Genomic DNA, 12,034 nt, shown 5'->3' on the forward strand with positions numbered 1-12,034 from the left:
TGGTATTCTCTGGGGTTTTGGAGAATCTTATTGTAATTTTGGAGGGTCTTTGGGGGTTCTTAGTGGAATTTTGTGGGGCCTTGGTTGGTCTGTGGGTGGACCCTGGGTGTTGGGAAGGGCTGAGAGGCACCAAAATCTCATTTAAACCCCCAAAAGACCCAATAAAACCCACGACATCCTAATTAAATGTCACAAAGTCGTATAAGAACAACCTAGAATCCCAATAAAAGCTCGCAAATTGTCTTGAAATCCCAACAACTCCCCCAAAAATCCCAATTAAGCCCCACAGATCCCTGGAACATGTCCCCAAAACCACAAGAAGCCCCACAAAATCCCCCCAAAGACTCAAAGATATCCTGGCAACACGCAAAAAGCCTAACAAAATGCCCCCAAATCCCCCAAAATACCCCAAAACCCCCCAAAAATTTCCCTAAAAAACCCAGACTTCCAAAGAATCCAAATAAATGCCTCCACAATTCCAATAAACCCTCCCTAAATCCCCCAGAAATTCTAGTGAATCCCAAAAAGTCTGCACAAAATCCCAGTCATCTCCCCCAAAATTATAAAAAAAAACCAAAAAAACCCAATTCAGGGTGGATTTTAGGCCCCTTTGGCTGATTTTTGGCCGAATCTGGTGGGGCTTGAGGGGGATTTTAGATCTCTTTGGATGATTTTACACCCATATAGGTGAATTTAATCCTGCTTGGGTGATTTTAGGTCCCTTTTTTTGATGATTTTGGGCTCATTTGAGCAGGATTTTGCTTGTTTGGGTAATGTGAAAAACGCCAATAACTTTGTTTTAAAATTTTAAATGTTTAATAGTAATAAAATGGTTATAAATGTAGTAATACAGTGAGAGTAATAGTAATTTGGACAATTTGAATTGGACAATATGAGACAATAGACACAAAGAGTTACAGATGTTCGGGTACCTTTTTCTGGGCAGCACAAGCTCGAAAAAGGACACCCATTAACAAAGGATTAACCCTTAAAAACAACAGCCTGTTACATATTCATACACTTCATACATGATGCATAAATTCCATTCACACACAGGATTCTGTCTGGTCATTCTCAGCTTCTTCCTCTGAATCCCAACAGCGTCTTCGAGCTGGGAAGAAGTTCATTTCTTCTGATAAGAGGGCAATAAATTCTTTTTCTCTGAAAGATTTAGGTGTCCTGTGGCTGCTATCTGGCTGCGAGTCCCTTTCTTTAAAAAAAGTATCCTACATAGCATAGTTTCTATTTTAACACTTTTTATAACCTAAAACTGTATTTAACACGCTACTTAAGAGAATTAATACAGCACCACTTTCTAACACAACACATATAATACTCATTTTAATATTTGCGAAAAGCCAATCATTAAATACGCATTTTTCACACTGGAGGTTGCCAGGTCCATCCCTGCGCTGGGGTGGCTGGTCTGTGGCGCTCCGGCCAGGGCTGCCTGCGGTCTGGCAAGGGCTGCTTGGGGAGACTGGGCTGAGGCTTGCAGCCGTCCCTGTGAGGCACTGGCTTGGGCATCTGTGTCTCACACGGTGCCGCTCTGTGCTTCCGCTCTGCTTTCCCAATATTGGACGACCTTGGACTGACAAGTCCACCGATTATGGCACTGAGGGCAAATACCAAGAGTTTTGGATCTGCCTTTTCAAAACAGTCCTTTTTCAAATACTGAGATTTCCCGCAAGTTTGGGGGTTCCCCTCCTTAAGGGCATTTTTCTTTAGTTGCATCCATTTTTCACAAGGGTCAAGAGGGAATGGATCAGTCTCATAATCTGCGTTTATCAGCCCTGGATCGAAGGGCTTCCCCTCCTCCCTGCTAGAGCCATGGTCAGTGATATAAACTGCTAATGACGGTGAGAAAGGATGCCTTCCCCTCCTTGATCTGGGCTTGCTTATTTCAAATAAAATACCTGCTTGTAAGCCTTAAAACACACAATACACAGAGCTCCATTATTAGCTTGGAACTTCCTAATATCTTGCTAGATATACTTTCTGCAGGTTAGGGAGATATTCTAGATAAGCCTTAATGCACAGACAGTTGTTCTATATCTCCCTACTTTCTACTTATATAATTTTTCGGCTGACCAATCTTACGGCTGCTGTATAGCTCTACTCAGGGTTCTACTGTTTCTGAGTCTAGTCTATTGCAGCTTTCCCAAAACCCTCAGATTTTAAGGATTTTAAGGCACTGATTTCCTCCTCACCTGCCTCAGTGTCCCAGGGCATCTTCCTCTTCCTCACAGCCTCCCAAGGGTTGGGAATGGGAAATCCTGGTATGGGGAAAACAAGGGATGAGCACGTTGACTTTGAAGGTCCCTCTGCTCAAGTCCATCTCTACCAGTCACCGGCCACCTGGGCTCCAGAAAAACCTCCCAAACACCAAGATTCAGCCCTGAAAAAGCCTCCCTGGAGTTCCCCATCCCTAGTCCAATAAATTCCCCCCAACTAAACCACCTGCAAAACTCTAATAAACTCCCTTGAAATCCAAAAGCCCCCAAATCCACAACCGCCACAAAGCCCAATAATTCTCCTTAAAAGCCCCCAATAAGTCTCCCCAAAATTCCCCCTAAACAACAAAATCCCTCAAAGCCCAAAAAAACCACAACCAAATACCAAAAAAGCCCCTCCCAAAATTCCTAAAAAAGCCCCCAAAATCCCCCCAGAACCTCCCACACTCACTGGGGCTGTCCTGGATCAGGGGGCACCAGCCAGTGGAACAGGAGCCACTTCAGGGGACCCTCAGAGCTTTTTGGGGAGGGGCACCATGGGAGACCCCCCCCCCCAAAAACCGGCAAGGGGGGGAACCCCTGCTGTGCCCCTCTCCCCCCGAAGCCCCCAGACCCCGTTTCAGGGTGGGCCTGGGAACCCCCGAGACCCCCAAATCTCCCCCAGGACCCTTCCAGGAACCCCAAACCCCCCAGAGCCCCCCCAGGGTTGGCCCAGGACCCCCTGAGAGCTTCCAGACCTCTCCCCAAACCCAACTCAGGCTCCCCCAGATCCTCCCAGGACCTCTCCCCAAACCCCCCCCCCCCCCCCAGACCCTCTCCCAAAACCCTTCCAGACCCCCAAAAGCCCCTCCCCAAAACCTCCAAAACCCTCCCAGGACACCCTCAGGACCCCCCAGAGCCCTCCCCAAAGTCCTCCAGGACCATCCCAAAACCCCCAGACCTTCCCAAGACCTTCCTACGATCCCTCCCCAAAACCCCCCCAGAACCTCCCATGTCCCCCAACTTGAGACCCCTCTTAGGACCCATCCGCACCCCCCAGGTCCCCCCACAATGCCCCAGGACCCTCCCCAGATCCCCCAGACCCCACCCAAACCCCCGGACCCCTCCCCAAAGCCCCCCCAGGACCCTTCCCCGATCCCCTCTCAAGGCCCTCCCGCACCTGTCCCGAGCCCGGCGGGACCCGGCGGCGGCAGAAGGGGGCACCGCTTCTGGCTCGCCTCTGATTGGCTGGGGCAGGAAGGGGAAGGCGGGCATTGCGAAGGAAGCCGCGCAGTGATTAGTCAGTTTGGCGGGGCGTGCCACTATTGGCTGGGAGCCCGTCCGCGCGGCAGAGGCGGCAGATTGTGAAGGGAGAGCGGCAGAGGAGGAGCTGACGTGGGGCCGGGGGGAAACTGGTGGGGTTTGGGGTGGGTCTGAGGCAGGTTTGAGGAGAAATAGGGGATTTTTGGGGGCATTGCCGGGAAACAGGGGGGGTGTGCTGTGGGTTTGGGGGGAATGAGTGGGTGTGAGGGGGCTTTGGTGGGTGTGAGGGGGCTTTCGGGAGCTTTGGGGGAAGCTTGAGAGGGTCTGGAGCGTTCTCAGGTGGGTTTAGGGGGATGTGAGGGTCTGAGGGGATTTTGGGGGATTGTGAGAAGAACTGTGGGGTTGTGAAGAGATCTGGGAGGTTCTGAGGTGAGTATGGGGGGAATTTGGGGGAGTCTGAGGGGATTTCGTAGGGTTTGGGGGGATTAAGCGGTCTGAGGGATATTTGGGGCAGTCTGATGGATTTGGTGGGTCTCAGGTGGATCTGGTGTGAATTTTGGATAGAAATGGGGGAGTCTGAGGGTTCTGGAGAGGTTTTGAGGGTCTTAGGGAGGGTTTGGGTTGGGGGTCTGGAGTGGTCCTGGGCCAACCCTGGGGGGATCTGGGGTTCCTGGGGGAGATTTGGGGGTCCTGGGGGTACCCAGGCCCACCCTGAACCGGGGTCTCAGAGGGAGAGGGCACAGCAGGGCTTCCCCTCCACTTTTTGGGGGTCTCCCATTGTTCCCCCCTCCCCGAAAAGCTCCGAGGGCCCCCTGAAGTGGCTCCTGTTCCACTGGCCGGTGCCCCCTGATCCATGACGGCCCCAATGAGTCTGGGGGTTTCTGGGGGAGTTTTGGGGGCTTTTTGGGGGGATTTGGGAGGGTTTTTGGGGATTTGGTATTGGCTTTTTTGGGCTTTGGGGGTTTTTGTTGTTCAGGGGAGTATTATTGGGGTTTTTGGGGAGAATTATTGGGTTTTTCAGGGGGTTTTGTGGATTTGCTGGGGTTTTGGATTTTGGGGGATTTTTTGGGGGTTGGGGGAGGTTTCTTGGGGGGGATTTATTGAATTTTTTGAGATTTTTAAAAAATTTTGTTGGGTTCCACTGGGATTTTGTGGGATTTGTGGATGTTCAGAGAGTGTTTTAGGGATTTCTGGAGGATTTTGGGGGTTTTTAATAAAATTTGGGGGGGGCTTTGCAATTATCCCCGGGTGCGGGCAAGGGCTGAGAGGCACCAAAATCTCATTAAAATCCCCAAAAGTCCCAATAAAACCCACGACATCCCAATTAAATCTCACAAAATTTCATTAGAACACCCTTGAATCCCAATAAAAGCCCACAAAATCTCTTGCAATCGACACAATCCCCCCAAAAGTCCTAATTATGCCCCACAAATCCCCCAAACATGTCCGTAAAACCAAAAGAAGCCCCAAAAACTCCCCCCCGAGACCCAAAGAAATCCTGGCAACACCCAAAAAACCCCACAAAACCTCCCCAAATCCCACAAAAAGCCCCAAAACCCCCCAAAAATTTCCTTAAAAAACCCAGACCTCCAAAGAATCCAAATAAATGTCTCCACAATTCCAGTAAACCCAGAAAATTCCAATAAAACCCCCAAAAATTCAAGAGAATCCCAAAAATCCCCACAAAATCCCAGTAATCCGCCCCCAAATATTAAAAAAAAAAAGAAAAAAATTCAATAAATCTCCAAAAATCTCCAAAAAACTACCTCCCTAAAATGCCAATAAAACCCCCCAAAATCCACCCCCCCAAAGTCCCCAACTCCCTCCACTCCCAATCACTCTCTCCAAAAACCCCAATAACTCCCCCCAGACTCCCAGCAGACTCCCCCAGCCCAAAAGCCCTAATTGCCCCAGCCCTGCCCAGCCCTCCCTGGTCCCTCCCAGTCCCACCCAGGCCCGTCCGGGGCCGCGGCCAAAACTGCCCGGAGCGAACGCGAAGGGCCCGGAGCGAGCCCGGAGCCCATCCCGGGCTGGGCCTCAGGCTCGGCCCTTGGGGGCATTTTGGGCCAAGCTGGGCAGGGTTAGGGTGGGCTCAGATCCCTGGCAGGGAGTCCCAACCATTCGGGATGGATTTTAGGCCCCTTTGGCTGATTTTGGGCCAAATCTGTTGGGGTTCAGGCCAGTTTTGATAATTTTAGAATAAACTGGGCAGTTTTAAAATTGATTTTAGATCCTTTTGGATGATTTTGGGCCTCTTTGGTTAATTTTAGTTCGAGCCAAGCCTTCTAAGGGTGATTTTAAGTTCCACTGTGAGCGTTTCAAGCCAGTCTGGTGATTTTAAGTCTCTGTGGCTGATTTTATTTGAAACCAGGCAGGTTTTAGGGTGGTTTTTAGGCTCATTTGGGTGATTTTAGGCAAAACTAGTCATGTTTTGGGTGGATTTGAGCCCATTTCACACAATTTAAGATTATTTAGGTCTTTTTTTGTGGGTTGTAAAAGTATTGGGCACTTTTGGGTCCATTTGTCTGATTTTAGGCCAAACCTGGTGGATTTCGGCTGCATTTGAGGCCCTTTTGGGTGATTTTAAAGCAAACCGGGCCCTTTTAGGACCATGGCTCTCCTTGGCCTGGCCCCTTTCCTCTCACAGTTCCGCCCTTTCCTCGCCCCCTTTCCCCTCAGGGTTCGGCCTTTGGGAATGCGGGAGGAGGAGGAGGGAGGGAGAAAGAGGCTGAGTGGCAGCAGGAAACAGCTGGAGCAGGAGAGAGGGAATCCTGAAGTCATGGCAGCCCTGGGATCATCGCCCCCCATCCCGCAGGTGCCCGGGGAGGGGGAGCTCGGCCCAAATCTGCCAGGGGGTGCCTGGGTTTGGGGTTTTTTGGGGGGATGTTTGGAACTGACAGGGCTCCAAAGCCGAGCCGCAGATGGCCCTTGGGGGGACATCGGGGGTCCCCGGGAGGTGCTTTTGGGGGGTCCTGGCGTCTGCAGTGGCTGCTCCCACTATAAGCCCAGTTGGTCCCTCCATGTGCTTCCAGTTTCCTTGGCACTCCCAGTATGAGCTCAATCTCTCCCAGCAGGGCCCCAGTCACTCCCACTTGCTCCCAGTGTGTTCCCATTCCCCCAACACATTCCCAGTCGCTCCTAGTTTGGTCCCAGTGACCCCCCATATGCTCTCAGATACTCCCAGTCAATCCCATTATGATTCCAGTCACCCTCAGTGTGATCCCGATCTCACCCAGTATGCACTCATCTGCTTCCAGTGTGATTCAAGTGTGATCCCAGTCGCCCCCGGCATAGTTCCAGTTGTTCCCAGTTCCTCCCATTATGATCCCAGTTGCCCCTCAAATACTCCCAGTCCTTCCCAGCAGGGTCCCAGCCATGCCCAGTTGCCCCAAGCGTGGTCTGAGTTGTCCCCTGCATGTTCCCAGCTGTTCCCAGTGTGGTCCCAGTCACTCCCCAGATGATCCCAGACCCTTCCAGCATGGTCCCACTCATTCCCAGTTGCCCCCAGTGTGGTCCCAGTTCTCCCCAGCATGGTCTTGGTTGCTCGCAGTGTGGTTCCAGTCATCCCAGTATGCTTACAGACACTCCCAGTATATCCCAGTTGCCCCCAGCATGTCTGTAGTAATTTCCAGGCACTGCCAGTGGCCCCAGTAAGGTGTTAGTTATCCCAGTATGATCCCTCAGTCATGCCCAGAATATCCCAGTTGCCTCCAGCATGCATCCAGTCCTTCCCAGTTCCTCCAGTTTGCTTGCAGCATGATCCCAGTTTCTCTCAGTTGCTCCCAGTAGGCCAAAGTGTGATCCCAGTCGCTCCCTTTCAACCCCAGCGTGATCCCAGTAAGCTCCAGTTTGATCCCAGTCACATGCCAGCCCTCCCAGTGTGGTCCCAGTATAATCCCAGTTGCTTCCAGTCTCTCCCAGTATGGTCCCAGCTGCCTCCAGCATGGTTCCAGTTGCTTCCTAGATCAACCCAGTTTCTCCCAGTATGATGCCATTTGCTCCCAGCATGCTCCCAGTTACTCCCAGTCATGCCCAGTATGGGGGATAATGTGCAGCATGTTTTCCCAGTCACTCTCAGATACTCCCAGTATGATCCCATTTGGTCAGAACCACTCCCAGTCAGCCTCAGTGTAGTGGCACTCAGTGCCAGTACGATCCCAGTTCCTTCCAGTATGATCCCAGTGTATCCCAGTATAAGCCCAGTTGTTTCCAGTCACCCCCAGCATGTTCCCAGTCACTCCCAGCTCCTGCCAGTTGGGTTTATGAGGGGTGTTTGGAGAATGAAGAAGTCCAAGGCTGAGTGGAAAAGGCCCCTTGGAGGAACATTGGGGGTAGCCGGTGGCGGCTGCCGGCAGAGGCAGGCTGGAGGAGCAGAGCCCTGTGTCCCCCAGGAGCCCAAAGTGGGGAGCCCAGAGAGGGGGGAGTGCTGCCATTGGTGGGACCCTCAAGAGCCTGGAGAGGGACAGGGGGGACTCCTTGGAGCCCCTGCAGCCCAGAGCAGAGAAGGAGGGGAGAAGGGACCCTGGGAGCCCAAACAGCTCCGGCATCCCTAAATGGGGGGAGCAAAGAGGGGGGAGCTTTTGGGATTGCTGGGACTGTCAGCAGCCTGGGGAGGGCGGGCAGCGAGGAGAAGGGGGACCCCCAATACAAGTGTGACCCCCAGCAGCTGGGACAGGGGGGAACCCCAAACACCAAAGGGGAAGGACCAGGGATGGGGAACTCCCGGGAGGCTTTTTCAGGCCTGAACCTTGGTGTTTGGGAGGTTTTTCTGGAGCCCAGTGCCGGTGACTTATAGAGATGAACTTCAGAGGGAAGAGGGACCTTCAAAGTAAATGTGCTCATCCCTTGTTTTCCCCAAACCAGGATTTCCCATTCCCAATCCTTCCTCCCCAAGACCAGGAGCTGAGCATGGAGAGCACATGCTCAAATGAGGACAAATCCCCGCGGCAGAACCTGGTGGAAGAGGCTGTTTTAAGCGGCTCCACGGTGCAAGAAACCAGCGGGGAGGAAAAGCCCCAGAGATCCCGTATGAGGAGGGGCTGCAAACACAGATGGCAGGGATCTGAGGGGGAAAGACCCAGCCTGGATCGGGATGCAGCCAGAGCTCAGAGCTGGTGGTCCATGAGCAGCTTCAGGATGGGGAGAAGCCCCACAAATGCTCAGAATGTGGGAAGAGCTTCAGCCAGAGACCTGACCTGATCATCCACTGCAGAATCCACAAGGGGGGACGTCCCTATGAGTGTGGGAAGAGCTTCAAGGCGAACTCCCAACTGAACAGACACTGGAGGATCCACACAGGAGAACGACCCTATGAGTGTTCCCAGTGTGGGAAGAGCTTCTGCGAGCGTGCCTACCTGATCAAACACCAGAGGAGCCACACAGGGGAGAGGCCCTACAAGTGTGGGGAGTGTGGGAAAAGCTTGAGCCATATTTCCAGCCTGATCTGCCACATGGTAATCCACACAGGGGAGAGGCCCTATGAGTGTGGGCAGTGTAAGAAGAGCTTCAGAAGGAGCTACGAACTGACCAGACACCAGAGGAGAAACACAGGGGAACAGCCCTACAAGTGTCCCGAGTGTGGGAAGAGCTACCATGAGTGTGCTGACCTGATCAGACACCAGAGGACCCACATGGGGGAGAGGCCCTACGAGTGTGACCAATGCAGGAAGAGGTTTAAGACCAGCTCCAGTCTCCACAAACACCAGCGCATTCACACAGATGAGAGGCCCTTCCGCTGCCCCGACTGCGGGCAGGGCTTCAGGCACAACTACACCCTCATCATCCACTAGCACATCCACACCGGGGAGAGACCGTACAAGTGCTCTGAGTGTGGGAAGAGCTTCGCTCACAGTGGTAACTTGACCAGACACCAACGGAGCCACCTCTAAGGGAAGCCCTGTGAGTGCCCCAAGTGCAGGAAGAGCTCCGTGCGCTGCTCCAGCTCCATCCCCCACAGTAGGACCCACCCTGGATGTTCCTCAGTGACCCCGATGGGCAGAGCCCCGGTGATCTGTAGTGACAGTGATCCGTGTTGGGAAGACCCTGCCTGGGGGGCTCCACATCCTCCTGGCTCCCTGTGGGCACCTGGAAACATCCACAGACCAACATCAGAAATCCCTTGTGGAGAGCAGATTGGTCAACTTCTGACCTCAGAAACATCTCACTTTTTGCATCTTCTGGTGGCATCAAGCAACATTGAATGGCCTTGGAGGTCTTCTCCAACATAAATCCATTGTTTGAATTCTCTCTGGCCCATGGGATCTATCTTCCACAGCTAAATGGGGACAGACTGGAGCAAACCCCTGATTTTGGATCCAGTGAGGTGGAAACCCCTCCAAAAAAGGTTCTTCCCTCCCATTCAAGCACATAGATCCTCTGCTGGCAGGGACATGTAAATCCTTTTCTGGCCTTGAAATGAAAAGGTTTCTGTTGATCCCTTTGAGACATATGGTTGGTTATTAACTTGGGTTAGAAATCTATTTCAAGTTTTGGTGAAGTGTGCTGCCTTGAATTATTTAGTCTGTAGAGTGTATTAATTTGCTGTGCTCATAGCTCACAAAACTGCCTTAAACGAGATGAAAGGAATGTGAATTTCCAAGCTAGGGGAAGATCAGAGAGGCCACCTGGATCTTGAAACAAGAAGGAAACCAAAACTGAGGCTGCAGGAGAGGGAGGGACAACCAGAGAACTAATTGTAATGTGAAACTACTAAATGAATATATGTGAACCTATTGTGAAACTTAATGCATATGCAACAAGTTAGGGGACAGAGGGGAGGTCTGGACTCTGGGGTGCACATGCCCTTGGAAATTATTCAGCTTGTGCCTGGTGTTGTAATAAACAAACAACTTTTAAACTTTAATTAGTGGAAGAGTCTTCTGTCCATGCATCACCTTTGAAAGCCTTGAAATTGGGGTAAAAATAAAGATGTTGAACTAGGGCATGGATGGGGAGATATGGGAACATGGCCATGGATGGGGATATGTGAGGGACAATGACATATAGGGGGAAATGGATATGGGAGACAGATCCATGGATGGAGACATGGCCGTGGATGGGGACGTGGGGAACATACACATGGATGGGTGCACATGGGGATACAGCCCTGGGTGAGCACATGAGGGGATATGGATGGTGACATGAACTGGGACAGCATCGATGCCACCACAGTGCCACCATCACCTTCATCTTGGCCATGGCCAAGCGCAGCCCAATGCAGTTCCTGCCACCACGTCCCCTCTGTCACCACTGCAGTGTCCCAGCTGAATGTCAGCACCCAGCAGGGCAGGACGGGTGACTTGTTTAGCTGGTGACAAGTGGTACCCCAAACACCAAAGGGGAGGGACAAGGAACGGGGCACTCCTGGGAGACTTTTTCAGGCCTGAACCTTGGTGTTTGGGAGGTTTTTCTGGAGCCCAGATTGCCAGTGACTTGTAGAGATCAACATCAGAGGGCAGAGGGACATTCAAAGTAAACGTGCTCAACACCTGTTTTCCCCAAACCAGGATTTCCCATTCCCAATCCTTGGAAGGCTGTGAGGAAGAGGAAGATGCCCTGGGACACCCAGGCAGGTGAGGAGGTGCCCGTTTCCCCCTCTCTCCTGCTCCATCTTCCAGCTCAGCATGGCGCCCGGCTGCAGGACAGCCCTGGGGGAATCTCCTTCCCCTTGCCTGTGGCACAGAGGCAAATCCCATCCTGTCCTTGTCCTTCCTCCAGAGCAGGAGCTAAGGATGGAGAGCAGGGAGGACCAATCCCCGGGGCACAACCTGGTGAAAGAGGATGTTTTGAGCGGCTCCACAGCACAGGAACCCAATTGGGAGGAAGAGCTCTGGAGATCCCGCATGAGGAGGGGCTGCAAACACAGATGGCGGGGATCTGAGGGGGAAAGAGCCAGCCTGGGCCGGGAAGGCAGCCGGAGATAAGCCAGAGCTCAGAGCTGGTGGTCCATGAGCAGCTCCATGGTGGGGAGAAGCCCCACAAGTGCTCAGAGTGTGGGAAGAGCTTCAGGCAGACCTCCAACCGGATCAAGCACAAGAGGACCCACACTGGGGAACGGCCCTACGAGTGTGATCAGTGCAGGAAGAGGTTTCAGACCAGCTCCAGTCTCCTCGTGCACCAGCACACGCACACAGTGGAGAGGCCCTTCCGCTGCCCTGACTGCGGGCAGGGCTTCAGGCAGAATGCCCATCTTGTCATGCACCGACAAATCCTCACTGGGGAGAGGCCCTACGAGTGTGGGGAATGTGGGTAGAACTTTAGGCAGCGTTCCCACCTGTTTGTCCACCAAAACATCCACACTGGAGAGAGGCCCTAGGAGTGTTTCGAGTGTGGGAAGAGGTTTCAGATGAACTCCCATCTCCTCCTGCACTATCTGAGTCAGACAGAGGAGAGGCCCTTCCGCTGCCCTCACTGCAGGAAGGGATTCAAGTACAACACCCACATCATCACCCACCGGCGCATCCACACCGGGGAGAGGCCCTAAGAGTGTGGGAAACGTGGGAAGAGCTTTTCTAGGAGCTCTCACTTGACCCAACGCTAACGGATGCACCGGTAAGGGA

The 12,034-nt window shown here is 52.6% G+C and overlaps 2 protein-coding genes and 1 long non-coding RNA gene across 3 annotated transcripts in view; 2 read left to right on the forward strand and 1 right to left on the reverse strand.

Annotated features, from left to right (window-relative positions):
* The window catches only part of LOC132340972 (zinc finger protein 436-like), a 39,394-nt gene that overhangs the window by 857 nt on the left and 26,503 nt on the right, over positions 1 to 12,034 (forward strand). The window lies entirely within an intron of this gene.
* Positions 794 to 3,521, reverse strand: LOC132341001 (uncharacterized). Its single transcript, XR_009490063.1, has 3 exons — positions 3,394 to 3,521; positions 2,211 to 2,276; positions 794 to 1,615 (listed from the first exon to the last, which is right to left on the reverse strand). It is a non-coding gene; the product is annotated as an uncharacterized LOC132341001 (long non-coding RNA).
* The window catches only part of LOC132340950 (zinc finger protein 883-like), a 47,078-nt gene continuing 40,501 nt past the window's right edge, over positions 5,458 to 12,034 (forward strand). Inside the window, exon 1 of the mRNA XM_059872199.1 lies at positions 5,458 to 6,291. Coding sequence (XP_059728182.1) covers positions 6,088 to 6,291 — 204 coding nt within the window. The 5' untranslated portion in view covers positions 5,458 to 6,087. The remainder of the gene's footprint in view (positions 6,292 to 12,034) is intronic.

Source organism: Haemorhous mexicanus, chromosome 34 (assembly GCF_027477595.1).
Source record: "Haemorhous mexicanus isolate bHaeMex1 chromosome 34, bHaeMex1.pri, whole genome shotgun sequence".
Classification (NCBI taxonomy): domain Eukaryota; kingdom Metazoa; phylum Chordata; class Aves; order Passeriformes; family Fringillidae; genus Haemorhous; species Haemorhous mexicanus.